Genomic DNA, 19,972 nt, shown 5'->3' on the forward strand with positions numbered 1-19,972 from the left:
AACCCACTGTGCTGGGCTGGAGATTGAACCCGCATCCCAGTGCTCTCAAGACACTGCTGATCCCACTGCACCACAGCGGGAGTTCCAAAACTTTCCCTTCTGTTCCCATCAATATTGTCATGTGTCCCTTGCCCCTCAGTCCCTCTTACCTGGCTCTCTGACCATGGCCAGGGACAAGGCCAGTCCTCCTTCACTGAATCACCTCAACCTCCAAGTACAAAAAAATGGAAGTTGGCAAACAGCAGATGGGCAGACATGAGGCACTCCCTCCCAGCCCCACAGAGCTTCCTCAAAATACAACTGTGGCAAGAGGCCTTACGAAAGAAGGACAGTCTCCCCTAAGCCAAACTGCCTTCAATCTTGAGGGCTAGAAGCATGTATGAGATTTATCCCAAAGAAAATGGTTTCATGTCACTGGAACAGGAGAAATCTTTCACCCCATATGCTTTAATATCTGCCGCCACCTCCCCTCCCCTCTCCTACCACACAACACACTCCCTCTTCCCACCCCACTGCTGTTCCCTACCACCAACACCAGTGGTTATGAAAACCAGGCATCTACTCTGAAGAGGCTTGGCATTTGTTGGGCCTAGGCACAACAGACATTTCTGTAACAATGTAAATGCTCTATATCTGTGCTATTCAATGTGGTAGTAGTGCACTTGAAGTGTGGACATGAAAATGAAGTGAATTTTTAATTAAAATTTTAATGGCCACACTGGCTACACTATTAGGCATAATACCTACCACGGCTGTGAGAATGCTGGCCAGGTTATTAAATACATGAAAAATGGCTGGATATCACAGGGATTGCTCCCCAGTCAGGCAGGGCAGCACTAGGAAGAACCAGGGCCAGAGTAAGCATGAGTCTGTCAACAGTGACAGGTGTGACAGTGATGCTGCCCAATATGTCCTCTTAAAACATGCACAGTACAGCTGCAGAGCTCACTGTCTCTTAGAACCATTATCTGATTTACTCAGGATCCATCAGTATAAGCAGGGGATGATGGACTTCAAAAACTGTACTACTGGGAAAGTACCAGAAAAACTGGAACTTGTTCTTCAGGAAAAGAAAAAGGAAGAAAAAAAGGGGGGGTGCAGTTTACACAACAGAAGGAGAAAGATTTGTCCCCGGGTCTTTAAGGACTAGGCAAAAGCAAATGCAAAAGGGCTCCAACCCACAAAAGGGCTTTTATTTCTTTATAACTTAGAAAGGAGCAGGTACAGCACCTCCATGAGCAGCTGCATCCAACGATGCCAGCCTGCCTCTCCGGAGAACTACACTTTGCCCTTCCATTCGAAGGTTAATCCTCTGAAGCTGGGGTCAACAAACTACATACAGCCCATGGGCCAAACCAAGCCCCACTACCTATTTTTGTAAATAAAGTTGTATTTGAACACAGCCACATCATTTATATCTTGTCTCTGGCTGCTCACACACTACAACAGCAGAGCTGAGTAGATGCAAGAGAGACCATATGGCCCACAAAGCCAAAATTACTTATAGTCCAGCCCTTATGGAAGTCTGCCAACCTCCTTTAAAGAGATAACAGCCACTTGGTTATCTAGTCGTCATGAAAGTGTGCACAGGATCAGAAATATGAAACTGCTTTTCCTCGAGGAGTCAGAACCCTGGTGTGGCTTGTCCTCTGGGCTAGGCTAGCACAGGGAAGGAACCTTTCCCTGGGTACCAAGGTTTAGCCCCATGGTCAGCCCTAGACTTACTGTCCCCCAGGATCAGTTCCACTTCCTCATCTGCATCGGAGTCTTCATCCTCCCCGTCCTCTCCCTCCTCTAGCAGGTTTGCTAGCTCCTCATCAGAGGGAGAAAAGTCATTGTCCCCATCCTCCCCTGCGTTTTCGTTGTTGTCATCCTCCTCCAACTCCGCCTCCAGCAACTGGTCAGTGTCAAGCTCATCTAGGTCATCAGTGTCGTCGTCATCTTCATCATCATCTTCTTCTTCCTGTTCTTCCTCTTCCTAGTAAGAGAGCATGAGGTCCATTAGAACTAACATAGAGATCCAGCCCATGAGGGCCACATACGAAGTCTCTCCCTCCTTCCCAAAGGACAAAGGAGGAGACAGTCAGTAGGTAAAGGCTACTAACTAGGTTAGCCAACTTCATGGGTCAGCTAGGTGTGCCAATGAAGGCTGAGATGGGCACATACATGTCCCCAAGACACTTGAGCACCCCTCAGACAAGTATCACTAGTCACTCTGTGAAGTCATTACTGGCCATGCAGCCCTTATCCAAGGAAATGGACAACTTGATTCACAGTGGTCTCTGCCATCAATACTCAATGTTCCTAACTAAAAAGGGGCTCTTCTCTCTTTCCCTCCTGCATCAACCAAACTAATGAAGTCAGTTGAGACACTTGAACAACAAGCTTCTACCTGGATTCTAATAAAGCAATGCTTAGGAAAACAGGAAGAACACAGCTGCTAAGTCCTAAGCCCTTCAAATTTTTGACCTTGCTCTTGTAACCACAGATGTGTGTAAACTTCTAACAGTGTTACCACAGCATCCAATGGTCTAAATGTCCAACAAAATACTTTTACCATATAGAATACTAAGAGATGCTCACATTTCCTGTTACAAGTCACGCACACACACAGTATGCTAGAGAAATTATCCATTCTTCCATTCTTAAGAAAACTTCCCAAAGGCAGGAAGACTACCAGAAAACTAAGTATATACTTGGTTCAAGGTGCCCTGGGCTTTGCAAATTATACATTTTGGCATCTGCCAGACTTCAATTTTGCAGTAAGATCCAAATTGTTTCCCTTTAAGCAAGAATGGACACAAAGACACCTCTTTGCTTTGATAAGGATGACAGGTGGTCCCAAATGTGACCAACATTCAGTCACTAATCCTCTTGCTCAAACATCAACTGTCAGCATTGCCAGTAGCAAAAGGATTCTAATTCCTGCAATAATAAAATATAAAATCCATTTAACACAGCAGCCTAATAAAAGTCAACACAGACTAAGCCCTTTACATAAGCAAGAAAAATATTTTAAAAACATTTTTGAAAGCTGATGCATTCCAATCACTTAAAAACCAGATACTCTGTGCTTATTCAGCTACTAGCTCATCAGCTGTAATGTAAATCAGGTTCACAATCAACAGAACAACTCTGCTTTACAAACTTTTGATAATTTTGTGACCGCCATTTAGACTTTGATATGCTGTTCAACCCACCGATTAATACTTTTCGAAAATTTCTGGCAGCTATATGGGAAAAACTTGACCCCTTTAAATACTTAGTAATCCTAATGCTTGTACAAGAACGTGTACGGTCCCTCCTAGAGTTTGCACAAATGTGTGAATACACACCCATACGACCTGAGACCACTGTTTCACAGCCTTGCCACACACCACCTCCACACGGATGGCTACTAAGCAACTGCCACTGGAAAGGAACTGAGAAAACTTGGAGGTAATAACAACACACTGAGACACAGACAAGTTTCTGGCCCCTACAAGCACATCAGCTCATATAAGTAACTGGGAAAGGAGAAGGGAGTCATAATAAATTACCACAGTCAAAAACAAGTACATTAGAAAGTGAGCACTTTGTTTCTTATGCCTCTAGGAGACAGAATAAGTACATTTAAAATTGAAGATAGTGTTAACTTTTTATTTTTGATTCTGAAGTTAATTTAAGACATAGTTATTGATATGCACACTCATTGTTTTCAGAGTACAGAATAGGATAAAATGCCTAGGCTTTGGGAGCTAACAAGCCTGGGTTATAATCCTGGCTCTGCCAACCTCATGCTGTGTGAACTTGGACAATGCACATACATTTTTAGTATTTCAGGATAGTATAACTTTAAAGGCCCATGCTTGAGGGGGTATATAAAAGGTTTAAGAGTCAAAACAGGCATCTGTTGGCAAGCAAATTTAAGGAAGATCACTCTTCATTTCTAAAAACATCAAAGCTTAGCTGATCAGAGAGAACTAAGAAAAAGGTCCCAAGTCAAGAACAATCATAGAAAATAGGTCAATCAGGGTCTAAGCTTTCAACTACAGATACCATTCCAAATTCTTCCAGGAGCTTACAAACCCAATCTTTACTTAATCTTGTAGCAGAAGTACTGCTATAGTTTATAGTCTCCACTAGGCTTCTCACCTTCTCTGAAGAGATTCAGCTTCCCCAAACCTAACAACTTCTCAATCTACACAGGCTTCCAACTCCTTCTATCAGTAGACTTCTGAAAAAGGTGACCTGGGAGTTCCTGCCATGACACAATGGGTTAGGAACCCGACTGCAGTGGCTCAGGTCGCTGCAGAGGTGCAGGTTTGATCCCTGGCCCAATGGAGTGGGTTAAATGATAAGGCGTAGCCAGAGCTGTGGCAGCTGTGGCTCAGATATAATTCCTGGCCCAGGAACTTCCTTATGCCATGGGTGTGGCCATAATTTTTTTTTTTTTTAATTAAAAAAAAAGGTGACCTGAACTCTCTTCCTGGCCTCTGGGTCCTCAGCTGCCACTTGCTCATTCATCCACTAACTCTATCTTCTCTTCCTCTAATACTTGACAGTCTGGCTTCTGCCTATAGCACTGTACAGTGTAGCAGTTAATGGTATGTGCTCTGGAGCCAGGATGCCTCCACAATATCCAAACTCTACTGACACTATGACTGGCTATGGAGGGACTTACTTAGCCTTATGAGGTTGTTGTTAGGCTTTAAAGGGGGAAAAAATGTATATGCAAGTATGCATACGAGCTCTTTGGAAAGTGCCCAGCATATACTAAGTGGTCAATTAGTCTGTTCTTCCTATTACAATAATTGTAATCTTTCTAAAGGAACATGAAGCCCTCAATGGCCAACCACAGGGCTTTTCTATAATGACTGACACTAACCAATCCTGGCCTCCACACCAGGCTGATCTTTTGTTTTTTAGGGCTGTACTGGTGGCATACAGAAGTTTCCAGGCTAGGGGCTGAATCAGAACTACAGCTGCTGGCCTACAGCACAGCCACAGCAATGCTGGATCCCCAACCCACTGAGCGAGGCCAGGGATCAAACCCTCGTCCTAACAGATACTAGTCAAGTTTGTCACCATTGAGCCACAACAGGAACTCCAGGGCTGCTGATCTTTATCTAATAATAACCTGCAAGATCTCCTAGGCAGAGATGTCCTTACAACTTCAAATTTATTTCTAGGATTTCCCTCATGGTGCAGCAGATTAAGGATCTGGTGTTGTCACTGCAGCAACTCAGATCGATGCCGTGGCGTGGGTTTGATCCTTGGCCCCCAAGTTCCACATGCCACAGATGCAGCTAAAAAAAAATGTCTTCATATTGCCTCCAATTCGTAAATCCTGAACTCTCATTAGATTGCTCTACTCATTTGTACCACAGAAACTTAAAATCCCTTAATTCTAAACTGAACTCCAGAGTTCCCTCATGGCTCAGCAGGTTAAGAATTCAGTGTTGTCACTGCTGTGACTCTGGTTACAGCTGTGGCATGGGTTCAATCCCTGGCCGGGAAACTTTCGCATGTAGGGGACACAGCCAAAAAATTAACAAAAACTGAACTCTAAGCACCCCTAGACTGAACACCTTTCCTATACCTCCCCAAGTTACCAAGTGAAATCTCAAGCACATTCCATTTCTGCCACTTCTACAGCCTCACACCCAGTTAACTACCACCTCCCACAGTTCTGGGGTGCCCCGTACTCCCTTTTCCTTGCATTCATGTACTACATTCTCCCTCCTGTCTCTCCAACTCTCTGTGGTCTTATCCCTGCCCAGACCAAAAAACCCAGGAGCTCCATAATGCTGCCCGTATCTCGGAACTACAACAGAAGCACTGACTATTTACTGAACATCCAATTAATGCCAACTTCTCTAAATCCCAATTTCTCATTAAATAAGGTGATTTTCATCAGTGGTTCCTACTCAGGTATGACCATCAGAATCATCTGGGAATGTTTTCCAAAATACACAGGCCAAAGCCCCAGCCAAAGTCCAGGCTGACAGAACCAGTCTTCACAAATGAAGCTTCCACAGGAGGATTTTTAGAAAGGTTCCCCAGAAATTGTGGAGTGCACCATAATGAAAAACCACTGCACAAGATGACCTGTGAAGTACCTTCTGGTTCTAAAGTTCTACTTTTCTGTAATAATGTACCCTATGCAAAGATTCCTAATGACAGAGCCAAAAAGGTGAATGCAGGCATACCTTGTTTTATTGAAATTACACTTTGCAGATATTGCATTTTTTACAAATTGAAGGTCTGAGGCAACCTTGCATTGAGCAAGCCTATCAGCATTTTTCAAACAGCATTTGCTCACTTCATATCTCACATCACATTTTGTAACTCTCCAAATTTCAAACTTTTCCATTATTATTTGTTATGATGATCTATAATTGGTGATCTTGGATATTACTACTGTAAGTCACTGAAGGCGGAGATGATGGTTAGTATTTTCAGCAATAATGTATATTTTAATTAAGGTATGTATACTGTTTTTTAGCCATAATGCACACCTAGTGGACTACAGTACAGTGTAAATATAACTTTTGTATAAAAAGCCCTGGGAAACCAAAAAAATTCATGTGACTCACTCACTATACTGTAATATTCGCTTTAATGCAGTAGAGTCTGGAGTTCCCATCATGTCGCAGCAGAAACGAATCCAACTAGGAATCATGAGGTTGTGGGTTCGATCCCTGGCTTTGCTCAGTGGGTTAAGGCTCTGACGTTGCCATGAGCTGTGGTGTAGGTTGCAGACACGGCTCAGATCCTGTGTTGCTGTGGCTGTGGTGTAGGCCAGCAGCTGTACAGACAATTGGATCCCTTGCCTGGGAACCTCCATATACTGCAGGTGCAGCCCTAAAAAGAAAGAAAAAGAAAATTCTATAGAGTATGGAACTGAATCTGCAATATCTCCAAGGTATTCCTGCACAGGTATTACCACTGACATTCCCCCCTACATCAAACTGTCTTCCTCTCTGAGACTTAAATTGAGTTTTTAAAATTAGTTTCTAGGCCATTCAAAATTCTTCCTGAATACATGTCTGTTTTTCAAGAGAAATAGCTTTCAGCCTGTGCTGCCTTCAAAAATATAAGTCTCTTAGAAAGCCAAACCTCTGGTCATACTTTAAAAACAGTTACTCTAAAAACTACGATAGCTTTTTTAAAAATGCAATACCTAAGCTAACTGTCTTGACACTTCAACATGTTATATGTGCAAAATTTAAACTCCTGCTTCTCCTCCTGAAAACTTGTTCCTGGTGCTAACTATCCTCAAAAGCTATAGATTCATTTCAGGATCATAAATGCTTGTGTTTTTTTCTTCTCACCAGCACAATCTAACTCACATATATTTTAAATTTTTAGAAGGGAGAAAAGGCTTTTCAGGAATCATGACCAAGCTTACAGCAGGTGTGTAATCAGTAAAGACTCTTACCATCCGCTTCTAGGCAGTGGAGAACACACAGGAAGCACAGCACACAGTGTGTCCCAGATTCCAAAACGGAGTGGAGAAAAGAAAGCATTATTCCCTTGGTTTTTTTGTTTTTGTTTTTTTAAAGAAATTTAAGATTAACTATAATTAGTTGAAATATAATGGATCTTCAAAATAGGAACAATAATCACTTGCTAATCTTTGGTTTTATATTTTCCTTAAAGTTGACTGGATTTTTAAAAACAACACAGATACCAAATTCCAATGGATAGTATGAGCTTTGATAAGTGAGTGGCTTATCTCTGCTTTCATCAAATGCCTGAAGGCTGGCAGATTAGTAGCCTCAGGAATCAAATATTTATAGCTGTCAAATACATTGTATATGTTTTCATTCAACAATGCGGTGGTACAGTTTACCCCTTCTTGTTAATCTCCAAGCTTATTTAAATATAATGGTAAAAGACAACCATTTTTATGGTATGTAAATTATATCTCAACAAAGTTTTTTTAAGCAACCAATGAAAACCATTTATACAGGCGTTTTATGTTGGACTACCTTATCAGATCACAGCTGACTATTTAGGCCTCTAAGTTTATTTTGCTAAGATGAACAGGCAAATTCAAAGGTGTTGGCCCCAGGTGCCTGCATCCCTGAGCCATGTCATACCTGGGACATCTGAGAAGACCTGAGAGCAGATATCTGGACTAGGACAAAACTTTGAATAGCAAACAATTCACATGAAAATGAAGTATCCAGTTTTAAAGTCAGGTGAAACAAACAAAAAAATCAAGTGGCTACCAGGAAGAGATAGAGGGAAGAAATCTGATAGAGCCAGTAAATATAGGAAAACACTACTGCAAGATACTAGGAGGACATGCGAATCAACAGAATTAAGGTTACAAATGAAGTCAGTTTAAACAGATATAGTATTATCCCACTGAAACATCCCTAACTCAAAAATCAAAATGTCTAGGGCTTAAGGCTAAAAACAGTTCTTTAATGGATGTCCTTCAAACATGAAATGTACCAGCTGATGCTTAAGGACAATGATATCAGTACGTAGTACAATGTGCCTTTATCCTAAGAAATCCAGAAACAACGATAAGTCACCCACATTGCACACTTACACAGACACCCAGTCGTCTTCCAGCTAGAAAGCTTTCAGGTTCTTCCACAGACTGAGCCCTCAGGCCACTCATTAGGGACCTCCTGAATCTGCCCCTCTCGACCTTGGCTGTCTATGCTCAACCTCTATTTTTCCTTCCTGCACCAATCAGAAGTCCTAAAAACCACCATACCCCTCTCTCTAGTATCTTCATCCCTTAACCTCTCAAAACTAAAGTTAAACAAAACCCAGAAGATGAATAAATCAGTCTCTTCCCTGACCCATGCCTCCCTGGAGTGGGTAGGCTCAGAAGAAAGGAACACTTAAGGTATTCCTTTATGGTGGTCTCTTGCTTCCACAGCCAGTCACCCAAGATTCAGTTCTCATCCATCATTCCACACCAGCAAGAAGAATGAAGCCAACCCCAAGAATAGCCCTCCAGGATCCAAAATATCTAGCTTTTCTTTTCTTGACTTCCTCCTTAAAGATAGACACTGGTATCAAATAGACCTAGCTACAGTTCCCAGAGAAGACTGTTGCCCACTGTGCTATAAATTGGAAGGATATGGGAGAGTAAGTATAATGGAGTTGATAAGTAAGTTTAAATAAACCCAGTTTTTGCTTCAACATGCTCGAACTTGAAGCTTGAGACAAAACTAATAGCTTGTAGGGATCAATATAAGAGGGGTAGTGATGCATAAACCCATGGAGGACAGGACAGTCTACAACCACCTATACCCCTATGATATACCAATGAACAGTATAACATCACCTTCTATAGATAAATTACATCTACTCACAGATAAATTACATCTTGAATCATGACAGCTAAAGTGGCAAAGAGTATGCATGAAGGGAAGGTGGTGTCTAAGGAAACAAAAGGCCACAAGAATAAAAGAACAGACCTTATTAAGAAACTGGGAGTTCCCATCATGGCACAGTGGTTAACGAATCCGACTAGGAACCATGAGGTTGCGGGTTCGATCCCTGCCCTTGCTCAGTGGGTTAACGATCCGGCGTTGCCGTGAGCTGTGGTCTAGGTTGCAGACGCGGCTCGGATCCCGCGTTGCTGTGGCTCTGGCGTAGGCCGGTGGCTACAGCTCCGATTCGACCCCTAGCCTGGGAACCTCCATATGCCGTGTGAGCGGCCCAAGAAATAGCAAAAAAAAAAAAAAGAAAGAAAGAAAAGAAAAAAAAAGAAACTGACTCAAAGCAACCACACGATGTCTGGAGGATCTAATACCACTTGCAAACTCTGGTATCAAGAAATACTAGCAACATGTACAAGTTAAATAGCACAGCACTCAAGAAAACATGAAGAGGAGTTCCCATCGTGGCTCAGTGGAAATGAATCTGACTAGCATCCATGAGGATGCAGGTTCAATCCCTGGCCTTGCTCAGTGGGTTAAGGATCCAGCATTGCCTTGAACTGTGGTTTAGGTCGCAGACGCAGCTTGGATCCCGCCCTGCTGTGGCTGTGGTGTAGGCTGGCAGCTGTAGCTCCAATTAGACCCCCAGCCTGGGAACCTCCATATGCCACTGGTGCAGCCCTAAAAAAGACAAGGAAAAAAGAAAGAAAAAGAGAAAACATGAAGATCCATGTCGCAAATAAGTCAAAGATCTCAAGTATCCATATGAAGACCTCTCTCTTTTACCCATATCTCCTAACTCACATGAGGTTTATATACTGTGGACTCCTCTCATCCATGAAACTAAGGAAATCACTGAGGCCCCTACAGGCCATGCAGCTGGAAATCATTAAAGGAAATCCTTTCTATAACAGGGATTTCCTAGCTACATCTGGCAAAGTGGCTTAAACTCAGGAGCCTAACTGTCCTTTATCATACATATAGAGTTTAAAAACTTATGGTACCGCTGGTTTCCAGGCATGTAAGAAGCTAGAACTCACTGAACAAACCAAAAAAAAATCAGTTAACTCCTCTTAGATTTGACAAAGAGGTGAGGTGACAGCAAACCACTACCCCCAAAATTGGAGAGACCAACATGCAAATGCAGAGGACTGAACCCTGCCAGAGCATAAACCCTGAAACACAAAACTCCATAGAAATCAGTGCCAAGGTAGGAAAACTTGAACTTTCACTGACCACTGGCTGGAGACAATTCTGAGGAAAGTTTAAGAGAAAAAACTTCTGGGGGACCCAGTCATCAGGGTCCCCACACTTTTGTTTTCCCTGGTTCTCATGATGAATAATGGAGAAAGACCCCCTTGTGCTTCTGGCAGGGGAAAAGTAACACTTTGAAATACAGCAAAACACACTGTTTTTCTTAACAAGGACTGCCCTTAGGAGAAACTATCTGACCAGAGCCTTATCTGCTGGGATTTTATCAGAGCCTAACTGACCTGTGGGAAGGGAAATATCCAACTCAGGCCCACTCTAACCGTTCAGTACCACCAAAAGGGAGTGGAAAAAATGGAAAACCATGTGTGAAGTTCACAGTACAGAGGTACAGACTCATTACAAGACTGAGACCTGGTTATAGGACTATAAAATGCTTCCCCTTTCCCCACATCTTACCACATTACTAAAGACCTACAATAGTTCCTTTTATCCAGCACATCGTGTCTGGTTATCAAGAAAAATCACAAGACATACTAAGAGGGAATAAAACAGTATGCAGAGACAAAAGCAAGCATCAGAACCAGAATCAGATAGACGGGATTAAGAGACCGAGAATTTAAAATACCTACGATTAAGATGCGAAGGGAAGTTCCCGTTGTGGCGCAGTGGTTAACGAATCCAACTAGGAACCATGAGGTTGCGGGTTCGATCCCTGCCCTTGCTCAGTGGGTTAACAATCCGGCGTTGCCGTGAGCTGTGGTGTAGGTTGCAGACACGGCTCAGATCCCGCGTTGCTGTGGCTCTGGCGTAGGCCAGGGGCTACAGCTCCGATTCGACCCCTAGCCTGGGAACCTCCATATGCCACGGGAGTGGCCCAAGAAATAGCAAAAACAAAACAAAACAAAACAAAAAGATGCAAAGGGCTTTCTAAAGGATAAAGTAGACAGCATGCAAGAAAAGATGGACAAGAGAAGCAGAGAGATGGAAATTCTAACAAAGAACCAAAACGAAATGCCAGCAATCAAAAATACTATGGCCAGAAAAGAAGAATGCCTTTGATGAGCTTTATTCATGGATGGATACTGCTAAGGAAAGAATCTCTGAGCATGAAGGTATCTCAATAGATACCATCAAAACTAAAAACAAAGAGAACAAAGACTAAAAAACCCAGTAGAATATCCAATTAACAGTGGGGAGTTTGTAGTTAACAAAAGGCATAACATACACATAATGGGAATTCTAAAAGAAAATAAGGAACAGAAGAAGTATTTGAAACAATATGACTGAAAATTGCCCTCCAAATTAATGTCATATACCAAACCATAGATCCAGGAAGCTCTGAGAACAATGAGCAGGTAAATGCCCTGCAAACTCCTGAATCAAATCATTTTCAAACTACAGAAAATCAAAGATAAAGGAAAAATCCTGAAAGAAGCAGGAGGGGAAAAAAACACCTTATGTATAGAGGAACAAACAAAAAAATTACATCCCGTATCTCCTCAAAAACCATGAAAGCAAGAGGACATGTAGTAGAACATTTGAAATGTTTAGAGACCAAAACCACCAACCTACATAATTCCATACCTGTGAAAATATCCTTCAAAAGTGAAGGAGAAGTACTTTTTCAAACAAATAGAAACTGAATTTGTTGCCAGTAAACTTTTTTTGCAAGAAATGTTAAAAGGAATTCTTCAGAGAGAAAGAAAATAATCAAGGTTAGCTAGAAACTCTGGGGTCTAACTAACTCTGTGAGGATGCAGGTTCAATCTCCGGCCTTGATCAGTGGGTTAAGAATCTGGTGTTGCCACAAGCTACAGCCTTGGTCAAGATGCAGCTTGGATCCAGTGTTTTCATGGCTGTGGTGTAGCCCACAGCTGCACCTCTGATTCAAACCCTAGCCTGGGAATTTCCATATGCCACAGGTACAACCATAAAAAGAAAAATAAAAAACCACTCTAATCTATATTCAGGAAAATCACTGGCGAAGGAATAAGTGAAGACAGAATAAACATCTTATTCTTATTCTTAACTGATCTTTGTTCAAAATAATAATACCAATGTATTCAATTATGTACACTTTTATATGTAAGTAGAATGAATGATAGCAATATAACAAGGGGCAAAAGGAAAGAATTTAGGACTACTTATTTTGTTATAAGGTGCTTGCACCACTCATGAAGAGTAAGTGCTGTCTGAAAGTGAACTTGGATTACTTGCAAATGTATATTGCAACCTCTGGTGCAACCACTCAAGAAAGTTAAAAAAAAAAAAAAAAAAGTGTAACTAATATGCTAATAAACAAGTAAAAATACTCAATTAAAACCACAAAAAGCAGGAGTTCCCTTGTAGTAAAATGGGTTAAGGACCCAACAATATGTTGTCTACAAGAAACTCACTACAAAGACACATATAATTTAAAAATAAACAGACACAGAAATCTATATTATGTTAACATGAATCAAAAGAAAGCCAGGGCAAGGAGTTCTCTGGTGGTGCAGTGGGTTAAGGATCCAGCATTGTCACTGCAGCGGCTTGGGGTACTGCTGTGGCACAGGTTCCATCCCAGGCCCAAGAACTTTCACATGCTTCAGATACAGACACACACACACACACACAAAAAAAAAGCCAGGGGTAGCTGTATTAATTGTAGACAAAGCACCTTCAGACCTTCACAGATAAAGAAAGGCATTATACAAGACCTAATCAAACTTATAAGCTTTTACACAGCAAACGAAACGATAAACAAAATTAAAAGACAAACTACAGAATGGGAGAAAATATTTGCAAATGATGCAACCAACGAGAGCTTAATTTCCAAAATACACGAATACCTCATACAGCTCAGTTATCAAAAAAAACACAAACCCAATCGAAAAACAGGTAGAAGACCTACATAGACATTTCTCCAAAGAATACATACAGGTGGCCAACAGGCTCATGAAAAGATGCTCAACATCACTAATTATCAGAGAAATGCAAATTGCAACTGCAATGATGATACTTCATACCAGTCAGAATGCTATCATCAAAAAGTCTACAAATACATGTTGGAGAGGGTGTGGAGAAAAGGAACTCTCTCCTAAACTGTTGGTGGTAATGTAAATTGATGCAGCAAGTATGGAGAATAGTATGGCAGTTCCTTTAAAAAGTAAAAACAGAGTTACCATATGATCCAGCAATCCCATTCTTGGGCATATTATCTAGAAAAGATAAAAACTCTAATTCAAAAAGATAAATGCACCCCAGTGTTCATTCAAAGCTGCACTATTTACAATAGTCAAGAATAGAAGCAACCTAACTGTCCATCAACAGATAAATGGAGAAAGAAGATGTGAGGTGTGTATGTATGTGTACACAAAATGGAATATTACTCAGCCAGAAAAATGAAATAATGCCAACTGCAGCAACATAAATGGACTTAGATTATCATACTAAGTGAAGTCAGAGAAAGACAAATATCCTATATCATATCATTTCACTTATATATGGAATCTAAAAAAATGATACAAATGAACTTATCCACAAAACAGAAAAAAAAATTACGGTTACCAAAGGGGAAAGGAAGAGGAAGAGATAAATTAGGAGTCTGGGATTAAAAGAAACACACTACTATATGTAAAACAGATCAACAACAAAGACCTACTGTAGAGCACAGGGAACTATATTCAATATCTTATAATAAACCATAATGGAAAAGAATCTGAAAAAGAGTATGTATATCACTCAATCACTCAGCTGTATACCTCCAACACACCTATACCTCAATTAAAAAGTAAAAAAAGGGAGTTCCTATTATGGCTTAGTGGAAACAAATCTGACTAGCATCCATGAGGACGCAGGTTTGATCCCTGGCCTTGCTCAGTGAGTTAAGGATCCAGCATTGCCATGAGCTGTGGTGTAGGTGGCAGATGTGGCTTGGATCCTGCGTTGCTGTGGCTGTGGCAAAGGCCAGCAGCTGCAGTTCCCACTGGACCCTTAGCCTGAGAACCTCCATATGCTTCGGGTGCAGCCCTAAAAAAAAAAAAATGATTGCTCGTAAAAATTATTTTAAATCTTAGGTACAAGCTGCTGGAGAAGGATGCTATTCCATTAGCCCTAATCAATGGGCATGACTTACCAACAAGGGAGGGATGAAGATGAGAGAGCAATGGCAGCACAAACAGAAGAAACTATGCTTCCTCTTATCCTATGGTGGCCTCTGCCCTCACCCAGAGCGTATTTGTGCCCTTAAAGAGGAGACAAAGCACCAAGACCAAGCAATACCATCGTGGAAGAAAAAGTAGAAATGAACCCAAGATCTAGAAAAAAGAAACTTTAACTGTTTCATTATCTACAACAAGAAAGTAAAAACCTAGTCATTCATTTTCAACTCTATACTACTCAGCAATAAATATTTCTCAGATTTGTCTACATAATCAGGCCTAGAGAGTGTATGCTTGCAAAGAGAATGTGATATGAGCCTAGTAGACAGGAAAGATCTGCTGAAACTCTTCATAACGTGACATCAACTGACACCAACTGACACACCACACAGATAAGCACCTAGCATAACATGACCATAAATTAAAATCCCCTATGAAAAAGGAAAAGGCAAAACTCTGTGGAATACATCATCTACCTACAGTTTAGAAGTATTTAATTTCTCAAAAGCATCAGTATCTTCTCTTCATCTATAAACTCCATTCTATTACTCTGAAAATAGACTATGCCATAAAACTGAGAAAATGCAAACCAGAACTTTATAAAGATTAAGCCATTTCTATGATCCATCTCAGCAGAGTGACTTTTCTATTTTTCACTGACACTATTTTTCATTGATTCCCCATTGGGTAAATGGCAGCTTGCTTATCCTGAAGCAAGAGCACTGGCTCTGAGGGTTAAGTTCAAGGAAATCTCTAAAACAAAATCAGAGGTTGCTGACCTGCAAATTCATTTATAAATGGAACTCACTGGACCATCAGGTACTGATAAAAATCTTGCAATAACAAAAATCTGCTTTCTTCTGACTTTCAGTGATCAAAGACACATGACAGGCCTTCAGAATATGCCAATAGATAGCAAACACTCCTACAGCAAAAATATTAAAAAAAAAAAAAAAAACCACGAAAAACACAAAAAACACTACCTACAGCAAAAAGCAGAAGAGCATAATCTATAAAACATTTTTCAGCAGAAATAAATTTCAAAGAGCACTGACCTGGTCTTCCTCTTCATCCTCATCCTCTGCCAGACGCTGCCTGCCCACTTCATAAAGCCTGCACACCGTGTCCATGTTCAGAGAATCCATGCTGCCTTGGTTCTGAAATAGAAAACCCAGTCAGTCCACAAGGAGCAGTTAGTTTTCAGAAGGCTCACACCCACACCTCAGCTATGACTGGCACTCATGCAATCTTGACCCTGTAACTAAATCAAAGCTTGTGATACCCAAAATTCTAGAACTATAAAAATATTATGCCTAAGACACAGAGAAAAAGAAAAACAGGATGAGAAGGGCTGGGCATTAAGGGAGAGACCACCATCTCTAAACAAATCTATTCCAAGGATCCTTTGGTGCGAGATCCAGACTCTTCTAAGAAAGGGATGACAGTGTGAGCCCAGGATAATAAGGGATGGGACTCTCCAAATTGTTCTGTGTAAGGATTTTCCTACTACTTCTCTATACTGTACATCATCCCAACAAATGAGTATGTTATCATAATCTACCACCGGGAATGCATAATCTTTAGAACTTATGTTATTTCAGAGGAAATGCTTGATTATAAATGAGTGTAAGTTGAAAGTGATCTTAAATATCAGAATAAAGCAGTAGAGTTTCTGCTAGCTCCCTTTACCTCAATGACAGCAAGATAGCAGTCTTTGGTGTCTGTACACAGGTCAAAGATGTTCCGTTTCACATCAATGGTTGCTGGAAAACAGAATGTGATAAGATTCAGCATTGGGCTACTGCTGTGTTTTGTTTTGTTTTCTTTTCTTTTTTGGCCACACCCACAGTTCCCAGGCCAAGAATCAAATCTGAGATGCATCCTTAACCCACTGTGCCAGGCCAGGGATTGAACCTGCAACTGCTGCAGAGACAAGGGATCCTTAACCCACTGTGCCACAGCAAGAATTCCTACTTCTGTGATCTTAAGACCAGCCTTTCTGTTAAGGGAATTCGAGGTGACTGTTCATTAATATTTCTATAATTCCTCTGCTTTTCAATAAAAAATTGTAACTCTCTCAGAAAAATGGAGGATCTTAAATAAGGAACACCAATACATGACAAAATCAATGCCTGCCCCTTCACACTTACCTATAGGTTTGTAGTCAGTTGCATTAAATGTTCTGAAAGATGATCCAAAAGGGCTTTTCATTCTCTCTTCCATTAAGTCATCTTCATCATCTGCCTGCAACATAGCTGATTGGGAGAGAAAGGGGAAATGGGGCAGGGGAGCAAAACACTATTAGAATCAGAAACATCCGGAGTTCCCATCGTGGCTGAGTGGAAACAAACCCCACCAGTATCCATGAGGACAGGGGTTCAATCTCTGGCCCCACTCAGTGGGTTAAGGATCTGGCATTGCTGTGAGCTGCAGTGTAGACTGCAGACGTGGCTCAGATCTGGCGTTGCTGTGGCTGTGGCATAGGCCGGCAGCTGTGGATCCAATTTGACTCCTAGCCTGGGAATTTCCATATGCCGCAGAGTGGCCCTAAAAAGCAAAATATAAAATAAAATTTAAAAAAAAAATCAGAAACATCTTTTACTCACAACTGCAGAAAATATTAATGGACAATCAAGACTTTAGTGAGTTTCCCTGTAGTAAATTCACTGTGCATCTAGTTAGTTCCTCTCAAAGCATCCTCCCTGCATATCCAAACAATATCCTCAACTTCTCATCTAGCTCCCAACGACTGTCATAGACAAAGGCTTAGAAAATCACAAGACTAAAAAATGCAAAGATTTTTAAGTTCATAATGCTACACATGGAAAATACTGCAGGAAATTTATTTCTATACAAGATTTACCCATTACTTTAAAAGCCAGTAGTCTTTTACTCTCAATCAACATTATTTTTATCAACAAATTTTGTCACTATTTTTAACCATTATTTTATCTTTCATGTTACAACTTTGAAATGTTTTCCAATTCACATTTGAGAGATATTTCTAAACAGGAAGTATCAAATTAAGTGAGTAGGGAGAGAAGAGAGAAAGAATAATGAAAAGTAAAAAGTTGATTACCTCCATACATCACTGTCCCCGTGTGGTTAAATACCACCCGACACTGATCCAGAGCAGGAACTGTGTGTAAAAGATGAAAAGTACGAAGGTCCCACTAGGAGGAGGGTGGTCAAGGAAAACTTTTACCCAAAACTTACTAAGTGGAGTTCCCATCATGGCTCGTGATTAACAAACCCAACTAGTATCCATGAGGACGCAGGTTCCATTTCTGACCTTGCTCAGTGTGTTAAGGATCCTGCATTGCTGTGGCTGTGGTATAGACCGGCAGCTGTAGCTCCAAATGCACCCCAGCCTGGGAACCTCGATAAGCCACAGGTGTAGCTCTAAGCAAAAAAAAAAAAAAAAAAAAAAAAATCTTTCTAAAGACATATAAAATTCAATTTGACACTTGGGGAAGTAGGAAGCAGTAATCTGGTCACTCTTCCTAATACAAAGAAAATACACTAGTAAAAGTCATAATTACCAATACTGATAAGAATCCACTGGAGATTCACTAGCACTTCCAACCAAAGGAAAGGCAACAGGTTATTAGCTATGTGGGTATTTCAGCCAGGTATTGATAGAAAGATAAACTATTTCTGCATTACAAACTAGCTAACAAATGGCAAGTAAGACATGGGTATAAAGGATACAATCTCAGTATTAATGATGACCTCCAGCCCATTCGGATGGAAAACACCACTGATGTTCATGTTGAATTTGTCAAACTTGTGGATGGCCTGTGCAGAGCGGACATCCCAGAGGACGCCATCATTTAAGACAAGATCATCTGTAGGATTAAAGGTGGCACAGTTCCTCTTGTAGTTGTTGGCGAGATCTGGGTTAAACAGAGTCAACAGCTTGTTGCCAGTCTGAATATCATAAATCTTTAGAGAAGAAGGGGTGGGAAGAGAAAAATCAGACCAATCCAGCCTCTGACAAATTCAAACAGAAACTGTGTAAAATATCTATCCCATATTTTCCAAAGCCCATTGAAATTATAAAAGCCCTAATATTGTAAATTAACTGGAAAATAGGAAGACCACAGCCATCCAAGCAAAGTTTATGTGCTCTGGTTCCCATTCAAGGTTTGAAGTCTCTTTCCCGCAAGTTAAGAAAATGAAAAGTAAGAATGCAGTAGGGATAAGAAAATCCTTTCTTCCCCATCCCCCTTTCAAGAAATAGAAAATGTTTTCTAAGACTGAAATACAATTCTCCATATGGATTAACCCACATTACCCATTGAATACTCTTACAGGTTTACTTTTTGGAGGAAGGCATCAATGAAATATGTTTTTCTCCTTTAAATCTCCCAGTATACTATTTTAGCTCTACAACACTAAGAGTCCCAAAGTCTACAATATCCAAGCCATGTAAAGACCAGATCTTTCTCATCAGCTTAGAAGACATGCTACAATATTTCCAATCTTTTTTTAAAACAATCCTCCTTTAATAGAGGAACAAATAAGGAGACACCACAAGGAAACAATCAAACAAATCCAGATCACGGGACAAGACAACTAGCCTGGTCGCTTCAAAAGTCAATGTCATGAAAACTGGAGAAATGGTTCTTGGCTTTAAAACATTACTAAGACATAACAACCAAATGCAATTATGTGAATCTTGGCTGGATCCTGGTTCAAAAAAAACCCAAAACATTTGAAACCAAACATATCAGGAACAATTGGGAAAAATGATATTTGGGAATTACTATAAATTTTCTTATATTTGATAAGAGTGTGATTATGCAATAAAATGTCATTATTTGTAGGATATACATGCTATAAGACTGAGGGACCAAATGTCACAATGTCTCCAACTCACTTTCAATGATTCAGAAAAACACACACATTTATACTGAAAGAAAATACGGTAAAATACTAAACTGATGAATCTAGATGGTAGTTATATGTACTACTATTTGAACGTTTAGTTTGGGAGAAACTCTCCCTTTACCAAACCATATTCCCCCACCTCAAGCTACTACCCCTATTTCTCTGCTTTGTTTTTCAGCAAAACACTTCAAAAGACATTTAGACTCAGGGTCTCTCCACTTCTCCTGTTCTCTCATGAACCTACTCTAATTGGATTTTCATCCCAGTGCACAGAACTAGCTCCTAACATGGTTAACAATAACCTCCAAATAGTTAAGTCAAAGGTCATCT

The 19,972-nt window shown here is 40.6% G+C and overlaps 1 protein-coding gene across 10 annotated transcripts in view; it reads right to left on the reverse strand.

The window, feature by feature from the left end:
* Window positions 1-19,972, reverse strand: part of DCAF1 (DDB1 and CUL4 associated factor 1) — a 79,897-nt gene that overhangs the window by 3,664 nt on the left and 56,261 nt on the right. For 3 of the 10 annotated variants that reach the window (XR_002337541.1, XR_002337539.1, XR_002337540.1), the window contains 6 exons: window positions 18,461-18,694; window positions 17,829-17,922; window positions 16,900-17,004; window positions 16,439-16,512; window positions 15,805-15,906; window positions 150-1,978 (listed from right to left, as the gene is read on the reverse strand). Coding sequence is in view for 4 of the 10 variants with exons in the window: in XM_021068846.1 (XP_020924505.1) it covers window positions 1,726-1,978; window positions 7,424-7,432; window positions 15,805-15,906; window positions 16,439-16,512; window positions 16,900-17,004; window positions 17,829-17,922; window positions 18,461-18,694 (871 nt within the window). In the remaining 6 variants the exon portion in view is untranslated. Of the gene's footprint in view, window positions 1-149; window positions 1,979-7,423; window positions 7,433-15,804; window positions 15,907-16,438; window positions 16,513-16,899; window positions 17,005-17,828; window positions 17,923-18,460; window positions 18,695-19,972 lie in introns of all 10 variants that reach the window. The other 7 variants (XR_002337543.1, XR_002337544.1, XM_021068846.1 and 4 more) reach the window with 4 other exon arrangements.

Source organism: Sus scrofa, chromosome 13 (assembly GCF_000003025.6).
Source record: "Sus scrofa isolate TJ Tabasco breed Duroc chromosome 13, Sscrofa11.1, whole genome shotgun sequence".
NCBI classification, from domain to species: domain Eukaryota; kingdom Metazoa; phylum Chordata; class Mammalia; order Artiodactyla; family Suidae; genus Sus; species Sus scrofa.